Source organism: Bombina bombina, chromosome 12 (assembly GCF_027579735.1).
Source record: "Bombina bombina isolate aBomBom1 chromosome 12, aBomBom1.pri, whole genome shotgun sequence".
NCBI classification, from domain to species: domain Eukaryota; kingdom Metazoa; phylum Chordata; class Amphibia; order Anura; family Bombinatoridae; genus Bombina; species Bombina bombina.
In genome coordinates this window covers 28,821,362-28,847,844 of record NC_069510.1, presented here as the reverse complement: position 1 = coordinate 28,847,844, position 26,483 = coordinate 28,821,362, and the positions used below count along the sequence as shown (strand labels likewise).

Sequence of the window (26,483 nt, the reverse complement as noted above, 5' to 3'; positions counted from 1 at the left end):
TGACATTATCCAAAAAAAAGTTCCATGTCTCTTTAACAGTCTCCCTTTATAAAGCATTTTGCAACAATTTGAAATTGAAACAGCAAATTTGTTTGGTTCAGATAATTGATCTATTTAGAAGTGGCAATAATGGGCAGAACCATGGGAAACAGACCTCTCCCGGCACTGCATATCGCTCCTCCCAGGCACCTCCAGGCGGATTTTATACCACTCCTTCTCCCCATATTTAGCAACAGCTTTCAGCAACATCTGGAACAAATTAAGAAAGTTAAAGCTATTTATAATACATTGCAGTACCTTTTCTAAATAAAGACACAAAAATACAATTAGTACAATGTGATAAAAACATAATTTATGCTTACCTGATAAATTTATTTCTCTTGTAGTGTATTCAGTCCACGGATCATCCATTACTTATGGAATATATTCTCTTCCCAACAGGAAATTGCAAGAGGATCACCCAAGCAGAGCTGCTACATAGCTCCTCCCCTCACATGTCATATTCAGTCATTCGACCAAAACAAGATGAGAAAGGAGGAACCATATGGTGCAGTGGTGACTGAAGTATTAATTAAAATTTAGATCTGCCTTAAAAAGACAGGGCGGGCCGTGGACTGAATACACTACAAGAGAAATAAATTTATCAGGTAAGCATAAATTATGTTTTCTCTTGTTAAGTGTATTCAGTCCACGGATCATCCATTACTTATGGGATACCAATACCAAAGCTAAGTACACGGATGATGGGAGGGACAAGGCAGGCACTTAAACGGAAGGAACCACTGCCTGTAGAACCTTTCTCCCAAAAACAGCCTCCGAAGAAGCAAAAGTGTCAAATTTGTAAAATTTTGAAAAAGTGTGAAGCGAAGACCAAGTCGCAGCCTTGCAAATCTGTTCAACAGAGGCCTCATTCTTAAAGGCCCAGGTGGAAGCCACAGCTCTAGTGGAATGAGCTGTAATTCTTTCAGGGGGCTGCTGTCCAGCAGTCTCATAGGCTAAACGTATTATGCTACGAAGCCAAAAGGAGAGAGAGGTTGCCGAAGCTTTTTGACCTCTCCTCTGTCCAGAGTAAACGACAAACAGGGAAGAAGTTTGACGAAAATCTTTAGTTGCCTGTAAATAGAATTTCAGGGCACGGACTACGTCCAGATTATGCAAAAGTCGTTCCTTCCTTGAAGAAGGATTAGGACATAATGACGGAACAACAATCTCCTGATTGATATTTCTGTTAGAGACTACCTTAGGTAAAAACCCAGGTTTAGTACGCAGAACTACCTTGTCTGAATGGAAAATCAGATAAGGAGAATCACAGTGTAAGGCAGACAATTCCGAGACTCTTCGAGCCGAGGAAATAGCCATCAAAAATAGAACTTTCCAAGATAAAAATTTAATATCAACGGAATGAAGGGGTTCAAACGGAACTCCTTGAAGAACTTTAAGAACCAAGTTTAAGCTCCACGGAGGAGCAACAGCTTTAAATACAGGCTTAATCCTAGCTAAAGCTTGACAAAAGGCCTGGACGTCTGGAACTTCTGCCAGACGCTTGTGCAAAAGAATAGACAGAGCAGAAATCTGTACCTTTAAAGAACTAGCTGATAAGCCTTTTTCCAAGCCCTCTTGGAGAAAAGACAATATCCTCGGAATCCTAACCTTACTCCACGAGTAACTCTTGGATTCGCACCAATACAGGTATTTACGCCATATCTTATGGTAGATTTTTCTGGTAACAGGCTTTCGTGCCTGTATCAAAGTATCAATAACTGACTCGGAGAAGCCACGCTTTGATAGGATCAAGCGTTCAATCTCCACGCAGTCAGCCTCAGAGAAATTAGATTTGGATGATTGAAGGGACCTTGTATTAGAAGGTCTTTCCTCAAAGGTAGAGTCCATGGAGGACAGGACGACATGACCACTAGGTCTGCATACCAGGTCCTGCGTGGCCACGCAGGCGCTATCAGAATCACCGATGCTCTCTCCTGTTTGATCTTGGCAATCAGTCGAGGGAGCAGAGGAAACGGTGGAAACACATAAGCCATGTTGAAAAACCAAGGAGCTGCTAGAGCATCTATCAGCTTCGCTCCCGGGTCCCTGGACCTGGAACCGTAAAGAGGAAGTTTGGCGTTCTGGCGAGACGCCATGAGATCCAGTTCTGGATTGCCCCAACGATGGACCAGTTGAGCAAATTGACCCCGGATGAAAAGTCTGACGACTTAGAAAGTCCGCCTCCCAGTTCTCCACTCCTGGGATGTGGATCGCTGACAAGTGGCAAGAATGAGACTCTGCCCAGCGAATTATCTTTGAGACTTCCAACATCGCTAGGGAGCTCCTGGTTCCCCCTTGATGGTTGATATAAGCCACAGTCGTGATGTTGTCCGACTGAAATCTGATGAACCTCAGTGTTGCTAGCTGAGGCCAAGCTAGAAGAGCGTTGAATATTGCCCTTAGCTCCAGAATATTTATTGGGAGGAGTTTCTCCTCCTGAGTCCAGGATCCCTGAGTCTTCAGGGAATTCCAGACTGCGCCCCAGCCTAGGAGGCTGGCATCTGTTGTTACAATCGTCCAATCTGGCCTGCGAAAGGTCATGCCCCTGGACAGATGGACCCGAGATAACCACCAGAGAAGAGAATCTCTGGTCTCTTGATCCAGATTTAGTAGAGGGGACAAATCTGAGTAATCCCCATTCCACTGACTTAGCATGCATAATTGCAGCGGTCTGAGATGCAGGCGTGCAAATGGCACTATGTCCATTGCCGCTACCATTAAGCCGATTACTTCCATGCACTGAGCCACTGACGGGCGTGGAATGGAATGAAGGACCCGGCAAGCATTTAAGAGTTTTGATAACCTGGCCTCCGTCAGGTAAATTTTCATTTTTACAGAATCTATCAGAGTCCCTAGGAAGGAGACTCTTGTGAGTGGTGATAGAGAACTCTTTTCCACGTTCACCTTCCACCCATGCGACCTTAGAAATGCCAGAACTATCTCTGTATGAGACTTGGCAATTTGCAAGCTTGTCGCCTGTATCAGGATGTCGTCTAGATACGGAGCCACCGCTATGCCTCGCGGTCTTAGAACCGCCAGAAGAGAGCCCAGCACCTTTGTAAAGATTCTCGGGGCCGTAGCCAACCCGAAGGGAAGAGCTACAAACTGGTAATGCCTGTCTAGGAAGGCAAATCTTAGGAACCGATGATGATCTTTGTGAATCGGTATGTGAAGGTAGGCATCCTTTAAATCCACCGTGGTCATGTACTGACCCTCTTGGATCATGGGTAGGATAGTCCGAATAGTTTCCATTTTGAATGATGGAACTCTTAGGAATTTGTTTAAAATCTTTAGGTCCAAAATTGGCCTGAAGGTACCCTCTTTCTTGGGAACCACGAACAGATTTGAATAAAATCCCTCGTCCGCGGAACTGGGTGGATCACTCCCATTACTAGGAGGTCTTGTACGCAACATAGGAATGCCTCTTTCTTTATTTGGTTTTCTGATAACCTTGAAATATGAAATCTCCCTAGAGGAGGAGAAGCCTTGAAGTCCAGAAGATATCCCTGAGATATGATCTCCAACGCCCAGGGATCCGGGATCCTGGACATCTCTTGCCCACGCCTGGGCGAAGAGAGAAAGTCTGCCCCCCACTAGATCCGTTTCCGGATAGGGGGCCATCCCTTCATGCTGTCTTAGGGGCAGTAGCAGGTTTTCTGGCCTGCTTGCCCTTGTTCCAGGACTGGTTAGTTTTCCAGGCCTGTCTGTAACGAGCAACGGTTCCTTCCTGTTTTGGGGCGGAGGAAGTTGACATTGTTCCTGCCTTGAAGTTTCGAAAGGCACGAAAATTAGACTGTTTGGCCTTTGATTTGGCCTTGTCCTGAGGAAGGGTATGACCCTTACCTCCCGTAATGTCAGCGATAATTTCTTTCAAGCCGGGCCCGAATAAGGTTTGCCCCTTGAAAGGAATATTAAGTAATTTAGATTTAGAAGTCACATCAGCTGACCAGGATTTAAGCCATAACGCTCTGCGCGCTTGAATGGCAAAACCGGAATTCTTAGCCGTTAGTTTAGTTAGATGTACAATGGCATCAGAAACAAATGCATTAGCTAGCTTAAGTGCTTTAAGCTTGTCCATAATTTCATCCAATGGAGCTGAGTGAATGGCCTCTTCTAGAGACTCAAACCAAAATGCCGCAGCAGCAGTGACAGGCGCAATGCATGCAAGGGGCTGTAAGATAAAACCTTGTTGAACAAACATTTTCTTAAGGTAACCCTCCAATTTTTTATCCATTGGATCCGAAAAAGCACAACTATCTTCCACCGGGATAGTGGTACGCTTAGCTAAAGTAGAAACTGCTCCCTCCACCTTAGGGACCGTCTGCCATAAGTCCCGTGTAGTGGCGTCTATTGGAAACATTTTTCTAAATATAGGAGGTGGGGAAAAGGGCACACCAGGTCTATCCCACTCCTTGCTAATAATTTCTGTAAGCCTTTTAGGTATAGGAAAAACGTCGGTACACACCGGTACTGCATAGTATCTATCCAGCCTACATAATTTCTCTGGAATCGCAACTGTGTTACAGTCATTCAGAGCCGCTAAAACCTCCCCTAGCAATACACGGAGGTTCTCAAGCTTAAATTTAAAATTAGAGATCTCTGAATCCGGTTTCCCTGGATCAGATCCGTCACCTACAGAATGAAGCTCTCCGTCCTCATGTTCTGCAAACTGTGACGCAGTATCGGACATGGCTCTTGTAGCACCAGCGCGCTCTATTCTTACCCTAGAGCAATCGCGCTTGCCTCTTAATTCTGGCAATTTAGATAATACTTCTGTCAGGGTATTATTCATAATATTAGCCATGTCTTGTAAGGTGATTTGTATGGCCGTCCCTGATGCAATTGGGCGCCACAATATCACGCGCCTCCTGAGCGGGAGGCGAAGGTACTGACACGTGAGGAGAGTTAGTCGGCATAACTTCCCCCTCGTTGTCTGGTGATAATTCCTTTATAGATAAAGACTGACCTTTATTATTTAAAGTGAAATCAATACATTTAGTACACGTTTCTGTGGGGCTCCACAGTGGCCTTTAAACATAGTGAACAAACAGATTCATCTGTGTCAGACATGTTTAAACAGACTAGCAATAAGACTAGCAGACTTGGAAAACACTGTAAATAATTTTACAAGTAATAAAGAAAAACGCTACTGTGCCTTTAAGAAGCACAGAAAACTGTCACAGTTGAAATAACAATGAACCAAATCAGTTATAGCAAACAAATTTTCACAGTAAATGTATTAAGTTAGCAGAGCATTGCACCCACTTGCAAATGGATGATTAACCCCTTAAAACCCAAACGGTTTTTATAAGCAAAAAAACGTTTTTTAATACAGTCAAAAAACCACTGTCACAGGTCTGCTGTGACTGATTACCTCCCTCAAAATGACTTTTGAAGTCCCTTAAGCTGTCTGGAGACGACCCGGGTCAAGCAGAAGGAAGCAGGAAGACAGAGCCTGAATTTTTTACTGCGTCAAAAGAGCGCTAAAATAGGCCCCTCCTACTCAATATTACAATATTGGGAGTTTCAGTTAACTGTTTCTATGCAGAAATATTGTCAGCCATGTGGAAAAATGTTATGCCCCAACAAGTTTTATCACCAATGTACCTCACAAAATGATTAAACATGCCAGTAAAATCGTTTTAAACATCCCTTTTTTAATGAGCATGTATCTCTATTGATAAGCCTGATACCAGTCTTCCTACTGCATTTAAGGCTTATAACATCACTTCAGTATTAATAGCATTTTCTCAGTCAAATTCCATTCCTTAGAAAATTACTTTACTGTATATATTTAAATCAGCCTGTTAACAGTCGCTCTCACTGTATTAAAGGCTTTTACTTACATTACATCGGTATCAGCAGTATTTTCTTAGTCAATTCCATTCCTTAGAAAAATAATTTACTGCACATACCTTGTTTGCAGGGTTCCCCGCACGCTATTCCCTTTCTGAAAGTTACCTCACTCCTCAGAATATGCGAGAACAGCCAGTGGATCTTAGTTACTGCCGCTAAGATCATAGAAAACGCAGGCAGATTCTTCTTCCAAATACTGCCTGAGAATAAACAACACACTCTGGTGTCATTTTAAAATAACAAACTTTTGATTGAAGAAATAAACTAAGTATAAAAACACCACAGACCTCTCACAACGTCCTATCTTTTAAGTTGCAAGAGAATTACTGAATATGACATGTGAGGGGAGGAGCTATGTAGCAGCTCTGCTTGGGTGATCCTCTTGCAATTTCCTGTTGGGAAGAGAATATATTCCATAAGTAATGGATGATCCGTGGACTGAATACACTTAACAAGAGTAAAGTAGTCTCCTAAAGACCTAGTAATGCAATTTAGAATTCCAGAGACGTAAAGAGCTCTCCCAGTGGATACTTTGAAAAGAAAATGAGGTTTAGTGCAATATCATCTGTAGAAGGATACCAATAAAACAAATATATATTCACAGGATAGATGTGATTAAAAGATTTATTTAGTTCCTCTGTCCACTGGCTAACAGCAAACCACAGAAGTTTAGGACTACAGGAATGCAAATTCTAAAATCAGTTCTGCTTTTAACAAAGGTTTAAAAGCTTTACGCATTTTGGCAGTAGCAGCCAACTTTTTCAAGAGCAAAGTTTATTAAACTTGTTTGTTGGACAGAGACAAACTAAAACAGAATTTATGTTTACCTGATAAATTACTTTCTCCAACGGTGTGTCCGGTCCACGGCGTCATCCTTACTTGTGGGATATTCTCTTCCCCAACAGGAAATGGCAAAGAGCCCAGCAAAGCTGGTCACATGATCCCTCCTAGGCTCCGCCTACCCCAGTCATTCGACCGACGTTAAGGAGGAATATTTGCATAGGAGAAACCATATGATACCGTGGTGACTGTAGTTAAAGAAAATAAATTATCAGACCTGATTAAAAAACGAGGGCGGGCCGTGGACCGGACACACCGTTGGAGAAAGTAATTTATCAGGTAAAGATAAATTCTGTTTTCTCCAACATAGGTGTGTCCGGTCCACGGCGTCATCCTTACTTGTGGGAACCAATACCAAAGCTTTAGGACACGGATGAAGGGAGGGAGCAAATCAGGTCACCTAAATGGAAGGCACCACGGCTTGCAAAACCTTTCTCCCAAAAATAGCCTCAGAAGAAGCAAAAGTATCAAACTTGTAAAATTTGGTAAAAGTGTGCAGTGAAGACCAAGTCGCTGCCCTACATATCTGATCAACAGAAGCCTCGTTCTTGAAGGCCCATGTGGAAGCCACAGCCCTAGTGGAATGAGCTGTGATTCTTTCAGGAGGCTGCCGTCCGGCAGTCTCGTAAGCCAATCTGATGATGCTTTTAATCCAAAAAGAGAGAGAGAGGTAGAAGTTGCTTTTTGACCTCTCCTTTTACCAGAATAAACAACAAACAAGGAAGATGTTTGTCTAAAATCCTTTGTAGCATCTAAATAGAATTTTAGAGCGCGAACAACATCCAAATTGTGCAACAAACGTTCCTTCTTCGAAACCGGTTTCGGACACAAAGAAGGCACGACTATCTCCTGGTTAATGTTTTTGTTAGAAACAACTTTTGGAAGAAAACCAGGTTTAGTACGTAAAACCACCTTATCTGCATGGAACACCAGATAAGGAGGAGAACACTGCAGAGCAGATAATTCTGAAACTCTTCTAGCAGAAGAAATTGCAACCAAAAACAAAACTTTCCAAGATAATAACTTAATATCAACGGAATGTAAGGGTTCAAACGGAACCCCCTGAAGAACTGAAAGAACTAAGTTGAGACTCCAAGGAGGAGTCAAAGGTTTGTAAACAGGCTTGATTCTAACCAGAGCCTGAACAAAGGCTTGAACATCTGGCACAGCTGCCAGTTTTTTGTGAAGTAACACAGACAAGGCAGAAATCTGTCCCTTCAAGGAACTTGCAGATAATCCTTTCTCCAATCCTTCTTGAAGAAAGGATAGAATCTTAGGAATCTTTACCTTGTCCCAAGGGAATCCTTTAGATTCACACCAACAGATATATTTTTTCCATATTTTGTGGTAAATTTTTCTAGTTACAGGCTTTCTGGCCTGAACAAGAGTATCAATAACAGAATCTGAGAACCCTCGTTTTGATAAGATCAAGCGTTCAATCTCCAAGCAGTCAGCTGGAGTGAGACCAGATTCGGATGTTCGAACGGACCTTGAACAAGAAGGTCTCGTCTCAAAGGTAGCTTCCATGGTGGAGCCGATGACATATTCACCAGATCTGCATACCAAGTCCTGCGTGGCCACGCAGGAGCTATCAAGATCACCGACGCCCTCTCCTGATTGATCCTGGCTACCAGCCTGGGGATGAGAGGAAACGGCGGGAATACATAAGCTAGTTTGAAGGTCCAAGGTGCTACTAGTGCATCTACTAGAGTCGCCTTGGGATCCCTGGATCTGGACCCGTAGCAAGGAACCTTGAAGTTCTGCCGAGAGGCCATCAGATCCATGTCTGGAATGCCCCACAGTTGAGTAATTTGGGCAAAGATTTCCGGATGGAGTTCCCACTCCCCCGGATGTAATGTCTGACGACTCAGAAAAACAGAATTTATGTTTACCTGATAAATTACTTTCTCCAACGGTGTGTCCGGTCCACGGCGTCATCCTTACTTGTGGGATATTCTCTTCCCCAACAGGAAATGGCAAAGAGCCCAGCAAAGCTGGTCACATGATCCCTCCTAGGCTTCGCCTACCCCAGTCATTCGACCGACGTTAAGGAGGAATATTTGCATAGGAGAAACCATATGGTACCGTGGTGACTGTAGTTAAAGAAAATAAATTATCAGACCTGATTAAAAAAAAACCAGGGCGGGCCGTGGACCGGACACACCGTTGGAGAAAGTAATTTATCAGGTAAACATAAATTCTGTTTTCTCCAACATAGGTGTGTCCGGTCAACGGCGTCATCCTTACTTGTGGGAACCAATACCAAAGCTTTAGGACACGGATGAAGGGAGGGAGCAAATCAGGTCACCTAAATGGAAGGCACCACGGCTTGCAAAACCTTTCTCCCAAAAATAGCCTCAGAAGAAGCAAAAGTATCAAACTTGTAAAATTTGGTAAAAGTGTGCAGTGAAGACCAAGTCGCTGCCCTACATATCTGATCAACAGAAGCCTCGTTCTTGAAGGTCCATGTGGAAGCCACAGCCCTAGTGGAATGAGCTGTGATTCTTTCAGGAGGCTACCGTCCGGCAGTCTCGTAAGCCAATCTGATGATGCTTTTAATCCAAAAAGAGAGAGAGGTAGAAGTTGCTTTTTGACCTCTCCTTTTACCAGAATAAACAACAAACAAGGAAGATGTTTGTCTAAAATCCTTTGTAGCATCTAAATAGAATTTTAGAGCGCGAACAACATCCAAATTGTGCAACAAACGTTCCTTCTTTGAAACTGGTTTCGGACACAGAGAAGGTACGATAATCTCCTGGTTAATGTTTTTGTTAGAAACAACTTTTGGAAGAAAACCAGGTTTAGTACGTAAAACCACCTTATCTGCATGGAACACCAGATAAGGAGGAGAACACTGCAGAGCAGATAATTCTGAAACTCTTCTAGCAGAAGAAATTGCAACTAAAAACAAAACTTTCCAAGATAATAACTTAATATCAACGGAATGCAAGGGTTCAAACGGAACCCCCTGAAGAACTGAAAGAACTAAATTGAGACTCCAAGGAGGAGTCAAAGGTTTGTAAACAGGCTTAATTCTAACCAGAGCCTGAACAAAGGCTTGAACATCTGGCACAGCGGCCAGCCTTTTGTGAAGTAACACAGACAAGGCAGAAATCTGTCCCTTCAGGGAACTTGCAGATAATCCTTTTTCCAATCCTTCTTGAAGGAAGGATAGAATCCTAGGAATCTTAACCTTGTCCCAAGGGAATCCTTTAGATTCACACCAACAGATATATTTTTTCCAAATTTTGTGGTAAATCTTTCTAGTTACAGGCTTTCTGGCCTGAACAAGAGTATCGATAACAGAATCTGAGAATCCTCGCTTCGATAAGATCAAGCGTTCAATCTCCAAGCAGTCAGCTGGAGTGAAACCAGATTCGGATGTTCGAACGGACCCTGAACAAGAAGGTCTCGTCTCAAAGGTAGCTTCCAAGGAGGAGCCGATGACATATTCACCAGATCTGCGTACCAAGTCCAGCGTGGCCACGCAGGAGCTATCAAGATCACCGACGCCCTCTCCTGATTGATCCTGGCTACCAGCCTGGGGATGAGAGGAAACGGCGGGAACACATAAGCTAGTTTGAAGGTCCAAGGTGCTACTAGTGCATCCACTAGAGCCGCCTTGGGATCCCTGGATCTGGACCCGTAGCAAGGAACTTTGAAGTTCTGACGAGAGGCCATCAGATCCATGTCTGGAATGCCCCACAGCTGAGTGACTTGGGCAAAGATTTCCGGATGGAGTTCCCACTCCCCCGGATGCAATGTCTGACGACTCAGAAAATCCGCTTCCCAATTTTCCACTCCTGGGATGTGGATAGCAGACAGGTGGCAGGAGTGAGACTCCGCCCATAGAATGATTTTGGTCACTTCTTCCATCGCCAGGGAACTCCTTGTTCCCCCCTGATGGTTGATGTACGCAACAGTTGTCATGTTGTCTGATTGAAACCGTATGAACTTGGCCCTCGCTAGCTGAGGCCAAGCCTTGAGAGCATTGAATATCGCTCTCAGTTCCAGAATATTTATCGGTAGAAGAGATTCTTCCCGAGACCAAAGACCCTGAGCTTTCAGGGATCCCCAGACCGCGCCCCAGCCCATCAGACTGGCGTCGGTCGTGACAATGACCCACTCTGGTCTGCGGAATGTCATCCCTCGTGACAGGTTGTCCAGGGACAGCCACCAACGGAGTGAGTCTCTGGTCCTCTGATTTACTTGTATCTTCGGAGACAAGTCTGTATAGTCCCCATTCCACTGACTGAGCATGCACAGTTGTAATGGTCTTAGATGAATGCGTGCAAAAGGAACTATGTCCATTGCCGCTACCATCAACCCGATCACTTCCATGCACTGAGCTATGGAAGGAAGAGGAACGGAATGGAGTATCCGACAAGAGTCTAGAAGTTTTGTTTTTCTGGCCTCTGTCAGAAAAATCCTCATTTCTAAGGAGTCTATTATTGTTCCCAAGAAGGGAACCCTTGTTGACGGAGATAGAGAACTCTTTTCCACGTTCACTTTCCATCCGTGAGATCTGAGAAAGGCCAGGACAATGTCCGTGTGAGCCTTTGCTTGAGGAAGGGACGACGCTTGAATCAGAATGTCGTCCAAGTAAGGTACTACAGCAATGCCCCTTGGTCTTAGCACAGCTAGAAGGGACCCTAGTACCTTTGTGAAAATCCTTGGAGCAGTGGCTAATCCGAAAGGAAGCGCCACGAACTGGTAATGTTTGTCCAGGAATGCGAACCTCAGGAACCGATGATGTTCCTTGTGGATAGGAATATGTAGATACGCATCCTTTAAATCCACCGTGGTCATGAATTGACCTTCCTGGATGGAAGGAAGAATAGTTCGAATGGTTTCCATCTTGAACGATGGAACCTTGAGAAACTTGTTTAAGATCTTGAGATCTAAGATTGGTCTGAACGTTCCCTCTTTTTTGGGAACTATAAACAGATTGGAGTAGAATCCCATCCCTTGTTCTCTTAATGGAACGGGATGAATCACTCCCATTTTTAACAGGTCTTCTACACAATGTAAGAATGCCTGTCTTTTTATGTGGTCTGAAGACAACTGAGACCTGTGGAACCTCCCCCTTGGGGGAAGTCCCTTGAATTCCAGAAGATAACCTTGGGAGACTATTTCTAGCGCCCAAGGATCCAGAACATCTCTTGCCCAAGCCTGAGCGAAGAGAGAGAGTCTGCCCCCCACCAGATCCGGTCCCGGATCGGGGGCCAACATTTCATGCTGTCTTGGTAGCAGTGGCAGGTTTCTTGGCCTGCTTTCCCTTGTTCCAGCCTTGCATTGGTCTCCAAGCTGGCTTGGCTTGAGAAGTATTACCCTCTTGCTTAGAGGACGTAGCACTTTGGGCTGGTCCGTTTCTACGAAAGGGACGAAAATTAGGTTTATTTTTTGCCTTGAAAGGCCGATCCTGAGGAAGGGCGTGGCCCTTACCCCCAGTGATATCCGAGATAATCTCTTTCAAGTCAGGGCCAAACAGCGTTTTCCCCTTGAAAGGAATGTTAAGTAGCTTGTTCTTGGAAGACGCATCAGCCGACCAAGATTTCAACCAAAGCGCTCTGCGCGCCACAATAGCAAACCCAGAATTCTTAGCCGCTAACCTAGCCAATTGCAAAGTGGCGTCTAGGGTGAAAGAATTAGCCAATTTGAGAGCATTGATTCTGTCCATAATCTCCTCATAAGGAGGAGAATCACTGTCGACCGCCTTTATCAGCTCATCGAACCAGAAACATGCGGCTGTAGCGACAGGGACAATGCATGAAATTGGTTGTAGAAGGTAACCCTGCTGAACAAACATCTTTTTAAGCAAACCTTCTAATTTTTTTATCCATAGGATCTTTGAAAGCACAACTATCCTCTATGGGTATAGTGGTGCGTTTGTTTAAAGTGGAAACCGCTCCCTCGACCTTGGGGACTGTCTGCCATAAGTCCTTTCTGGGGTCGACCATAGGAAACAATTTTTTAAATATGGGGGGAGGGACGAAAGGAATACCGGGCCTTTCCCATTCTTTATTAACAATGTCCGCCACCCGCTTGGGTATAGGAAAAGCTTCTGGGAGCCCCGGCACCTCTAGGAACTTGTCCATTTTACATAGTTTCTCTGGGATGACCAACTTGTCACAATCATCCAGAGTGGATAATACCTCCTTAAGCAGAATGCGGAGATGTTCCAACTTAAATTTAAATGCAATCACATCAGGTTCAGCTTGTTGAGAAATGTTCCCTGAATCAGTAATTTCTCCCTCAGACAAAACCTCCCTGGCCCCATCAGACTGAGTTAGGGGCCCTTCAGAAATATTAATATCAGCGTCGTCATGCTCTTCAGTATCTAAAACAGAGCAGTCGCGCTTACGCTGATAAGTGTTCATTTTGGCTAAAATGTTTTTGACAGAATTATCCATTACAGCCGTTAATTGTTGCATAGTAAGGAGTATTGGCGCGCTAGATGTACTAGGGGCCTCCTGAGTGGGCAAGACTCGTGTAGACGAAGGAGGGAATGATGCAGTACCATGCTTACTCCCCTCACTTGAGGAATCATCTTGGGCATCATTGTCATTGTCACATAAATCACATTTATTTAAATGAATAGGAATTCTGGCTTCCCCACATTCAGAACACAGTCTATCTGGTAGTTCAGACATGTTAAACAGGCATAAACTTGATAACAAGTACAAAAAACGTTTTAAAATAAAACCGTTACTGTCACTTTAAATTTTAAACTGAACACACTTTATTACTGCAAATGCGAAAAAACATGAAGGAATTGTTCAAAATTCACCAAATTTTCACCACAGTGTCTTAAAGCCTTAAAAGTATTGCACACCAAATTTGGAAGCTTTAACCCTTAAAATAACGGAACCGGAGCCGTTTTGAACTTTAACCCCTTTACAGTCCCTGGTATCTGCTTTGCTGAGACCCAACCAAGCCCCAAGGGGAATACGATACCAAATGACGCCTTCAGAAAGTCTTTTCTAAGTATCAGAGCTCCTCTCACATGCGACTGCATGCCATGCCTCTCAAAAACAAGTGCGCAACACCGGCGCGAAAATGAGGCTCTGCCTATGCTTTGGGAAAGCCCCTAAAGAATAAGGTGTCTAAAACAGTGCCTGCCGATATTATTATATCAAAATACCCAGATAAAATGATTCCTCAAGGCTAAATATGTGTTAATAATCAATCGATTTAGCCCAAAAAAAGTCTACAGTCTTAATAAGCCCTTTTTGAAGCCCTTATTTACAATCGTAATAAACATGGCTTACCGGATCCCAGAGGGAAAATGACAGCTTCCAGCATTACATCGTCTTGTTAGAATGTGTCATACCTCAAGCAGCAAGAGACTGCTCACTGTTCCCCCAACTGAAGTTAATTGCTCTCAACAGTCCTGTGTGGAACAGCCATGGATTTTAGTGACGGTTGCTAAAATCATTTTCCTCATACAAACAGAAATCTTCATCTCTTTTCTGTTTCTGAGTAAATAGTACATACCAGCACTATTTCAAAATAACAAACTCTTGATTGAATAATAAAAACTACAGTTAAACACTAAAAAACTCTAAGCCATCTCCGTGGAGATGTTGCCTGTACAACGGCAAAGAGAATGACTGGGGTAGGCGGAGCCTAGGAGGGATCATGTGACCAGCTTTGCTGGGCTCTTTGCCATTTCCTGTTGGGGAAGAGAATATCCCACAAGTAAGGATGACGCCGTGGACCGGACACACCTATGTTGGAGAAATCCGCTTCCCAATTTTCCACTCCTGGGATGTGGATTGCAGACAGGTGGCAGGAGTGAGTCTCCGCCCATTGAATGATTTTGGTCACTTCTTCCATCGCCAGGGAACTCCTTGTTCCCCCCTGATGGTTGATGTACGCAACAGTCGTCATGTTGTCTGATTGAAACCGTATGAACTTGGCCTTTGCTAGCTGAGGCCAAGCCTTGAGAGCATTGAATATCGCTCTCAGTTCCAGAATATTTATCGGTAGAAGAGATTCTTCCCGAGACCAAAGACCCTGAGCTTTCAGGGATCCCCAGACCGCGCCCCAGCCCATCAGACTGGCGTCGGTCGTGACAATGACCCACTCTGGTCTGCGGAAGGTCATCCCTTGTGACAGGTTGTCCAGGGACAGCCACCAACGGAGTGAGTCTCTGGTCCTCTGATTTACTTGTATCTTCGGAGACAAGTCTGTATAGTCCCCATTCCACTGACTGAGCATGCACAGTTGTAATGGTCTTAGATGAATGCGCGCAAAAGGAACTATGTCCATTGCCGCTACCATCAAACCTATTACTTCCAAGCACTGTGCTATGGAAGGAAGAGGAACGGAATGAAGTGTTTGACAAGAGTTTAGAAGTTTTGTTTTTCTGGCCTCTGTCAGAAAAATCCTCATTTCTAAGGAGTCTATTATTGTTCCCAAGAAGGGAACCCTTGTCGACGGAGATAGAGAACTCTTTTCCACGTTCACTTTCCATCCGTGAGATCTGAGAAAGGCCAGGACTATGTCCGTGTGAGCCCTTGCTTGAGGAAGGGACGACGCTTGAATCAGAATGTCGTCCAAGTAAGGTACTACTGCAATGCCCTTGGTCTTAGCACCGCTAGAAGGGACCCTAGTACCTTTGTGAAAATCCTTGGAGCAGTGGCTAATCCGAAAGGAAGCGCCACGAACTGGTAATGCTTGTCCAGGAATGCGAACCTTAGGAACCGATGATGTTCCTTGTGGATAGGAATATGTAGATACGCATCCTTTAAATCCACCGTGGTCATGAATTGACCTTCCTGGATGGAAGGAAGAATTGTTCGAATGGTTTCCATTTTGAACGATGGAACCTTGAGAAACTTGTTTAAGATCTTGAGATCTAAGATTGGTCTGAACGTTCCCTCTTTTTTGGGAACTATGAACAGATTGGAGTAGAACCCCATCCCTTGTTCTCCTAATGGAACAGGATGAATCACTCCCATTTTTAACAGGTCTTCTACACAATGTAAGAATGCCTGTCTCTTTATGTGGTCTGAAGACAATTGAGACCTGTGGAACCTCCCCCTTGGGGGAAGCCCCTTGAATTCCAGAAGATAACCTTGGGAGACTATTTCTAGTGCCCAAGGATCCAGAACATCTCTTGCCCAAGCCTGAGCGAAGAGAGAGAGTCTGCCCCCCACCAGATCCGGTCCCGGATCGGGGGCCAACATTTCATGCTGTCTTGGTAGCAGTGGCAGGTTTCTTGGCCTGCTTTCCCTTGTTCCAGCCTTGCATTGGTCTCCAGGCTGGCTTGGCTTGAGAAGTATTACCCTCTTGCTTAGAGGACGTAGCACTTGGGGCTGGTCCGTTTCTACGAAAGGGATGAAAATTAGGTTTATTTTTGGCCTTGAAAGACCTATCCTGAGGAAGGGCGTGGCCCTTACCCCCAGTGATATCAGAGATAATCTCTTTCAAGTCAGGGCCAAACAGCGTTTTCCCCTTGAAAGGAATGTTAAGGAGTTTGTTCTTGGAAGACGCATCCGCTGACCAAGATTTCAACCAAAGCGCTCTACGCGCCACAATAGCAAACCCAGAATTCTTCGCCGCTAACCTAGCCAATTGCAAAGTGGCGTCTAGGGTGAAAGAATTAGCCAATTTGAGAGCACGGATTCTGTCCATAATCTCCTCATAAGGAGGAGAATCACTATCGATCGCCTTTACTAGCTCATCGAACCAGAAACACGCGGCTGTAGTGACAGGGACAATGCATGAAATTGGTCGTAGAAGGTAACCTTGCTGAACAAACATCTTTTTAAGCAAACCTTCTAATTTTTTATCCATAGGATCTTTGAAAGCACAACTATCTTCTATGGGTATAGTGGTGCGTTTGTTTAAAGTAGAAACCGCTCCCTCGACCTTGGGGACAGTCTGCCATAAGTCCTTTCTAGGGTCGACCATAGGAAACAATTTTTTAAATATGGGGGGAGGGACGAAAGGTATACCGGGCCTTTCCCATTCTTTATTTACAATGTCCGCCACCCGCTTGGGTATAGGAAAAGCTTCTGGGAGCCCCGGGACCTCTAGGAACTTGTCCATTTTACATAGTTTCTCTGGGATGATCAAATTCTCACAATCATCCAGAGTGGATAATACCTCCTTAAGCAGAGCGCGGAGATGTTCCAACTTAAATTTAAATGTAATCACATCGGGTTCAGCTTGTTGAGAAATTTTCCCTGAATCTGAAATTTCTCCCTCAGACAAAACCTCCCTGGCCCCCTCAGACTGGTGTAGGGGCATTTCAGAACCATTATCATCAGCGTCCTCATGCTCTTCAGTATCTAAAACAGAGCAGTCGCGCTTACGCTGATAAGTGGGCATTTTGGGTAAAATGTTTTTGATAGAATTATCCATTACAGCCGTTAATTGTTGCATAGTAAGGAGTATTGGCGCGCTAGATGTACTAGGGGCCTCCTGAGTGGGCAAGACTCGTGTAGACGAAGGAGGGAATGATGCAGTACCATGCTTACTCCCCTCACTTGAGGAATCATCTTGGGCATCATTTTCAGTGTCACATAAATCACATTTATTTAAATGAGAAGGAACCTTGGCTTCCCCACATTCATAACACAGTCTATCTGGTAGTTCAGACATGTTAAACAGGCATAAACTTGATAACAAAGTACAAAAAACGTTTTAAAATAAAACCGTTACTGTCACTTTAAATTTTAAACTGAACACACTTTATTACTGCAATTGCGAAAAAGTATGAAGGAATTGTTCAAAATTCACCAAAATTTCACCACAGTGTCTTAAAGCCTTAAAAGTATTGCACACCAAATTTGGAAGCTTTAACCCTTAAAATAACGGAACCGGAGCCGTTTTTAACTTTAACCCCTTTACAGTCCCTGGTATCTGCTTTGCTGAGACCCAACCAAGCCCAAAGGGGAATACGATACCAAATGACGCCTTCAGAAAGTCTTTTCTATGTATCAGAGCTCCTCACACATGCGACTGCATGTCATGCTGCTCAAAAACAAGTGCGCAATACCGGCGCGAAAATGAAGCTCTGCCTATGATTAGGGAAAGCCCCTAGAGAATAAGGTGTCTAAAACAGTGCCTGCCGATATTATTTAACAAAAATACCCAGATTAAATGATTCCTCAAGGCTAAATATGTGTAATATATGAATCGATTTAGCCCAGAAAATGTCTACAGTCTTAAAGGGCCACTAAACCCAGAATCTTTCTTTCATGATTCAGATAGAGAATAGAAATGTAAACAACATTACAATTTACTTCCATTATTTATTTTGCTTCATTTTTTAAATATCCTCAGTTGAAAAAAAAGCAATGCACATGGTGAGCCAATCACACAATGCTTCTATGTGCAGCAACCAATCAGCAGCTAGTGAGCATATCTAGATATGCTTTTCATCAAAGAATATCGTGAGAATAAAACAAATTAGATAATATAAGTAAATTAGAAAGATGTTTAAAATTGCATTCTCTTTCTAAATCATAAAAGAAAAAATGTGGCTGGCATGTCCCTTTAATAAGCCCTTGTGAAGCCCTTATTTACTGTCTGAATAAAAATGGCTTACCGGATCCCATAGGGAAAATGACAGCTTCCAGCATTACATCGTCTTGTTAGAATGTGTCATACCTCAAGCAGCAAAAGACTGCTCACTGTTCCCCCAACTGAAGTTAATTCCTCTCAACAGTCCTGTGTGGAACAGCCATGGATTTTAGTAAGGGTTGCTAAAATCATTTTCCTCATACAAACAGAAATCTTCATCTCTTTTCTGTTTCAGAGTAAATAGTACATACCAGCACTATTTTAAAATAACAAACTCTTGATTGAATAATAAAAACTACAGTTAAACACTAAAAAACTCTAAGCCATCTCCGTGGAGATGTTGCCTGTACAACGGCAAAGAGAATGACTGGGGTAGGCGGAGCCTAGGAGGGATCATGTGACCAGCTTTGCTGGGCTCTTTGCCATTTCCTGTTGGGGAAGAGAATATCCCACAAGTAAGGATGACGCTGTGGACCGGACACACCTATGTTGGAGAAATACATTTTTATTCACACATATTCTGTGAGTATCTTCCTTTTATTAGTATCCTTCTACAGACTATGTTATACTATCCTTTGCTTTCTTTTTTAGAAATCCACTGGGAAGACTGGTGCTACCATCTTATCTAAACTTTTCTAAATAAAGTAGTATACAGGACATAAGAGAGAAACTTTTTCTGTGGGAGAACATAACTTACCTGATAAAATTTTTTTTTTTAAATGATGATGGTCCATAGTCCTCTATAACATATAGGATTATTACCCAAGCAGATGATCTATGTTACGGAAAGGGTGGGACAATTTTTCTGGCAGTTCCTATTTAGCCGACACAGCGGCCTTCAGGACTTTTCTGCCAAAAGCTGCTTGCAGGTATACACAATATACTGTGCACAGCTAGTACTATTACATACAGTAATGTCAGATGTACATAATATACGGTGCACAGCTAGTACTATTACATACAGTAATGTCAGGTGTACATAATATACGGTGCACAGCTAGTACTATTACATACAGTAATGTCTGATGTACATAATATACTGTACACAGCTAGTACTATTACATACAGTAATGTCAGATGTACATAATATACGGTGCACAGCTAGTACTATTACATACAGTAATGTCTGATGTACATAATATACTGTACACAGCTAGTACTATTACATACAGTAATGTCAGGTGTACATAATATACTGTACACAGCTAGTACTATTACATACAGTAATGTCAGATGTACATAATATACTGTGCACAGCTAGTACTATTACATACAGTAATGTCTGATGTACATAATATACGGTGCACAGCTAGTACTATTACATACAGTAATGTCAGATGTACATAATATACGGTGCACAGCTAGTACTATTACATACAGTAATGTCAGGTGTACATAATATACGGTGCACAGCTAGTACTATTACATACAGTAATGTCTGATGTACATAATATACTGTACACAGCTAGTACTATTACATACAGTAATGTCAGATGTACATAATATACGGTGCACAGCTAGTACTATTACATACAGTAATGTCTGATGTACATAATATACTGTACACAGATAGTACTATTACATACAGTAATGTCAGGTGTACATAATATACTGTACACAGCTAGTACTATTACATACAGTAATGTCAGATGTACATAATATACTGTGCACAGCTAGTACTATTACATACAGTGATGTCAGGTGTACATAATATACGGTGCACAGCTAGTACTATTACATACAGTAATGTCTGATGTACATAATATACTGTACACAGCTAGTACTATTACATACAGTAATGTCAGGTGTACATAATATACTGTACACAGCTAGTACTATTACATACAGTAATGTCAGATGTACATAATATACTGTGCACAGCTAGTACTATTACATACAGTGATGTCAGGTGTACATAATATACTGTGCACAGCTAGTACTATTACATACAGTAATGTCAGATGTACATAATATACTGTGCACAGCTAGTACTATTACATACAGTAATGTCAGATGTACATAATATACTGTGCACAGCTAGTACTATTACATACAGTAATGTCTGATGTACATAATATACTGTGCATAGCTAGTACTATTACATACAGTGATTTCAGGTATATGCAATATACTGTGCACAGCTAGTACTATTACATACAGTGATGTCAGGTGTACACAATATACTGTACACATCTAGTACTATTACATACAGTGATGTTAGATGTACACAATATACTGTACACATCTAGTACTATTACATGCAGTGATGTTAGATGTACACAATATACTGTGCACAGCTAGTACTATTACATACAGTGATGTCAGATATACACAATATACTGTACACATCTAGTACTATTACATACAGTGATGTCAGATATACACAATATACTGTACACAGCTAGTACTATTACATACAGTGATGTCAGATGTACATAATATACTGTGCACAGCTAGTACTATTACATACAGTAATGTGAGATGTACATAATATACTGTGCACAGCTAGTACTATTACATACAGTGATGTCAGGTGTACATAATATACTGTGCACAGCTAGTACTATTACATACAGTGATGTCAGGTGTACATAATATACTGTACACAGCTAGTACTATTACATACAGTAATGTGAGGTGTATACAATATACTGTGAACAACTAGTACTATTACATACAGTGATGTCAGGTGTACGTAATATACTGTACATAGCTAGTACTATTACATACAGTAATGTCCGGTGTACATAATATACTGTACACAGCTAGTACTATTACATACAGTAATGTCAGATGTACATAATATACTGTGCACAGCTAGTACTATTACATACAGTGATGTCAGGTGTACATAATATACTGTGCACAGCTAGTACTATTACATACAGTGATGTCAGGTGTACACAATATACTGTACACATCTAGTACTATTACATACAGTGATGTCAGGTGTACACAATATACTGTACATAGCTAGTACTATTATATACAGTGATGTCAGGTGTACACAATATACTGTGCACAGCTAGTACTATTACATACAGTGATGTCAGGTGTATACAATATACTGTGCACAGCTAGTACTATTACATACAGTGATGTCAGGTGTACACAATATACTGTGCACAGCTAGTACTATTACATACAGTGATGTCAGGTGTACACAATATACTGTGCATAGCTAGTACTATTACATACAGTGATGTCAGGTGTACACAATATACTGTGAATAGCTAGTACTATTACAGACAGTGATGTCAGGTGTACACAATATACTGTGTGCATAGCTAGTACTATTACATACAGTGATGTAAGGTGTACACAATATACTGTACACAGCTAGTACTATTACATACAGTGATGTCAGGTGTACACAATATACTGTGCATAGCTAGTACTATTACATACAGTGATGTCAGGTGTACACAATATACTGTACACAGCTAGTACTATTACATACAGTGATGTCAGGTGTACACAATATACTGTGCACAGTTAGTACTATTACAAACAGTGATGTCAGGTGTACACAATATACTGTGCACAGCTAGTACTATTACATACAGTGATGTCAGGTGTACACAATATATTGTGCATAGCTAGTACTATTACATACAGTGATGTCAGGTGTACACAATATACTGTACACAGCTAGTACTATTACATACAGTGATGTCAGGTGTACACAATATACTGTGCACAGCTAGTACTATTACAGACAGTGATGTCAGATGTACACGATACACTGTGCACAGCTAGTACTATTACATACAGTGATGTCAGGTATACACAATATACTGTGAATAGCTAGTACTATTACATACAGTGATGTCAGATGTACACAATATACTGTGCACAGCTAGTACTATTACATACAGTAATGTCAGGTGTACATAATATACTGTGCACAACTAGTACTATTACATACAGTGATGTCAGGTGTACACAATATACTGTGCACAGCTAGTACTATTACATACAGTGATGTCAGGTGTACATAATATACTGTGCACAGCTAGTACTATTACATACAGTAATGTCAGGTGTACATAATATACTGTGCACAACTAGTACTATTACATACAGTGATGTCAGGTGTACACAATATACTGTGCACAGCTAGTACTATTACATACAGTGATGTCAGGTGTACACAATATACTGTACACAGGTAGTACTATTACATACAGTGATGTCAGGTTATACAATATACTGTGCACAGCTAGTACTATTACATACAGTGATGTCAGGTGTACACAATATACTGTGTACAGCTAGTACTATTACATACAGTGATGTCAGGTGTACACAATATACAGTGCACAGCTAGTACTATTACATACAGTGATGTCAGGTGTACACAATATACAGTGCACAGCTAGTACTATTACATACAGTGATGTCAGATGTACACAATATACAGTGCACAGCTAGTACTATTACATACAGTGATGTCAGATGTACATAATATACTGTGCATAGCTAGTACTATTACATACAGTGATGTCAGATGTACATAATATACTGTGCACAGCTAGTACTATTACATACAGTGATGTCAGATGTACATAATATACTGTGCACAGCTAGTACTATTACATACAGTGATGTCAGGTGTACATAATATACTGTGCACAGCTAGTACTATTACATACAGTAATGTCAGATGTACATAATATACTGTGCACAGCTAGTACTATTACATACAGTAATGTCAGGTGTACATAATATACTGTACACAGCTAGTAATATTACATACAGTAATGTCAGATGTACATAATATACTGTGCACAGCTAGTACTATTACATACAGTGATGTCAGGTGTACACAATATACTGTACACAGCTAGTACTATTACATACAGTGATGTCAGGTGTACACAATATACTGTACACATCTAGTACTATTGCATACAGTGATGTCAGGTTATACAATATACTGTGCATAGCTAGTACTATTACATACAGTGATTTCAGGTGTATGCAATATACTCTGCACAGCTAGTACTATTACATACAGTGATGTCAGGTGTACACAATATACTGTACACATCTAGTACTATTACATACAGTGATGTTAGATTTACACAATATACTGTACAGATCTAGTACTATTACATGCAGTGATGTTAGATGTACACAATATACTGTGCACAGCTAGTACTGTTACATACAGTGATGTCAGGTGTATACAATATACTGTGCACAGCTAGTACTATTACATACAGTGATGTCAGATATACACAATATACTGTGCACAACTAGTACTATTGCATACAGTGATGTCAGGTTATACAATATACTGTGCATAGCTAGTACTATTACATACAGTGATGTCAGATATACACAATATACTGTACACATCTAGTACTATTACATGCAGTGATGTTAGATGTACACAATATACTGTGCACAGCTAGTACTGTTACATACAGTGATGTCAGGTGTATACAATATACTGTACACAACTAGTACTACTACATACAGTGATGTCAGATATACACAATATACTGTGCACAGCTAGTACTATTGCATACAGTGATGTCAGGTTATACAATATACTGTACACAACTAGTACTATTACATACAGTGATGTCAGATATACACAATATACTGTGCACAGCTAGTACTATTACATACAGTGATGTCAGGTGTACACAATATACTGTGCACAGCTAGTACTATTACATACAGTGATGTCAGATATACACAATATACTGTGCACAGCTAGTACTATTACATACAGTGATGTCAGGTGTACACAATATACTGTGCACAGCTAGTACTATTACATACAGTGATGTCAGGTTATACACAATATACTGTGCACAGCTAGTACTATTACATACAGTGATGTCAGATATACACAATATACTGTGCACAGCTAGTACTATTACATACTGTGATGTCAGGTATACACAATATACTGTACACATCTAGTACTATTACATACAGTGATGTCAGGTGTACACAATATACTGTGCACAGCTAGTACTATTACATACAGTGATGTCAGGTTATACACAATATACTGTGCACAACTAGTACTATTACATACAGTGATGTCAGGTTATACACAATATACTGTGCACAGCTAGTACTATTACATACAGTGATGTCAGGTATACACAATATACTGTGCACAACTAGTACTATTGCATACAGTGATGTCAGGTTATACAATATACTGTACACAACTAGTACTATTACATACAGTGATGTCAGATGTACACAATATACTGTACACAGCTAGTACTATTACAGACAGGGATGTCAGGTGTACACAATATACTGTGCACAGCTAGTACTATTACATACAGTGATGTCAGGTATACACAAAATACTGTGCACAGCTAGTACTATTACATACAGTGATGTCAGGTATACACAATATACTGTGCACAGCTAGTACTATTACATACAGTGATGTCAGGTGTACACAATATACTGTGCACAGCTAGTACTATTACATACAGTCATGTCAGGTGTACACAATATACTGTGCACAGCTAGTACTATTATATACAGTGATGTCAGGTATACACAAAATACTGTACACAGCTAGTACTATTGCATACAGTGATGTCAGATATACACAAAATACTGTGCACAGCTAGTACTATTACATACAGTGATGTCAGGTATACACAAAATACTGTACACATCTAGTACTATTGCATACAGTGATGTCAGGTTATACAATATACTGTACACAGCTAGTACTATTACATACAGTGATGTCAGATATACACAATATACTGTGCACAGCTAGTACTATTACATACAGTGATGTCAGGTGTACACAATATACTGTACACATCTAGTACTATTACATACAGTGATGTCAGATATACACAATATACTGTGCACAACTAGTACTATTACATACAGTGATGTCAGATATACACAATATACTGTTCACAGCTAGTACTATTACATACAGTGATGTCAGGTGTACACAATATACTGTACACATCTAGTACTATTACATACAGTGATGTCAGATATACACAATATACTGTGCACAACCAGTACTATTACATACAGTGATGTCAGATATACACAATATACTGTGCACAACCAGTACTATTACATACAGTGATGTCAGATATACACAATATACTGTACACAGCTAGTACTATTACATACAGTAATGTCTGATGTACATAATATACTGTACACAGCTAGTACTATTACATACAGTAATGTCAGGTGTACATAATATACTGTGCACAACTAGTACTATTACATACAGTGATGTCAGGTGTATACAATATATTGTGCACAGCTAGTACTATTACATACAGTGATGTCAGATGTATACAATATATTGTGCACAGCTAGTACTATTACATACAGTAATGTCAGATGTACATAATATACTGTACACATCTAGTACTATTACATACAGTGATGTCAGGTGTACACACTATACTGTACATACAGCTAGATTACAAGTTTGTGCGTTCGTCTTTTTACGAACCATTACGAGTCTTGTCGGTATATGTGTACCGCAAGCCTTTTAGACTGTAACGCAACGTTAGTACCGCACTCTTAAAAATTAGGTTTTTTAATGGGATTCCCATAGTGCTGGTATTATGAATTTCGCGTTCTGGCTAAAAAAACGGCGTTAAAGCCTAAAACGGCAAGATCCGTACCGCCATCTAAAAGCAGTAGTTATGAGTTTTACGCTACAAACCTGTTACATAAAACTCATAAGTAAACTGCTAAAAAGTACACTAAACACCCATAAACTACCTATTAACCCCTAAACCGAGGCTCTCCCGCATCACAAACACTATATTAAACTTATTAAGCCCTAATCTACCGCTCCCAACATTGCCGCCACTAAAACATTTTATTAACCCCTATTCCTCCACTCCCCGACATCGTCAGCACTATAATAATCTAATCTACTGTTCCCGACATCGCCGCCACTAACTTTTTTTATTAACTCCTAAACCCCCGCCCTCCCGCAACGCAAACACTATTTAAATATTAACCCCTAATCTGCCGTCCGCCCATATCGCCCCCGCTATACTACCCCTAATCTACCGCTCCCGACATCGCCGCCACTAATTTTTTTTTATTAACCCCTATTTCGCCACTCCCCGACATCGTCAGCACTATAATAAACTTATTAACCCCTAAACCGCCGCCCTCACGCATTGCATACACTATTTAAATATTATTAACCCCTAATCTGC

General features: G+C 41.4%; 1 protein-coding gene across 1 annotated transcript in view; it reads right to left on the bottom strand.

The window, feature by feature from the left end:
- The window catches only part of SNAPC4 (small nuclear RNA activating complex polypeptide 4), a 221,792-nt gene that overhangs the window by 118,827 nt on the left and 76,482 nt on the right, over positions 1-26,483 (bottom strand). Inside the window, exon 13 of the mRNA XM_053695908.1 lies at positions 155-249. Within this exon, the coding sequence (XP_053551883.1) occupies positions 155-249 (95 nt within the window). The remainder of the gene's footprint in view (positions 1-154; positions 250-26,483) is intronic.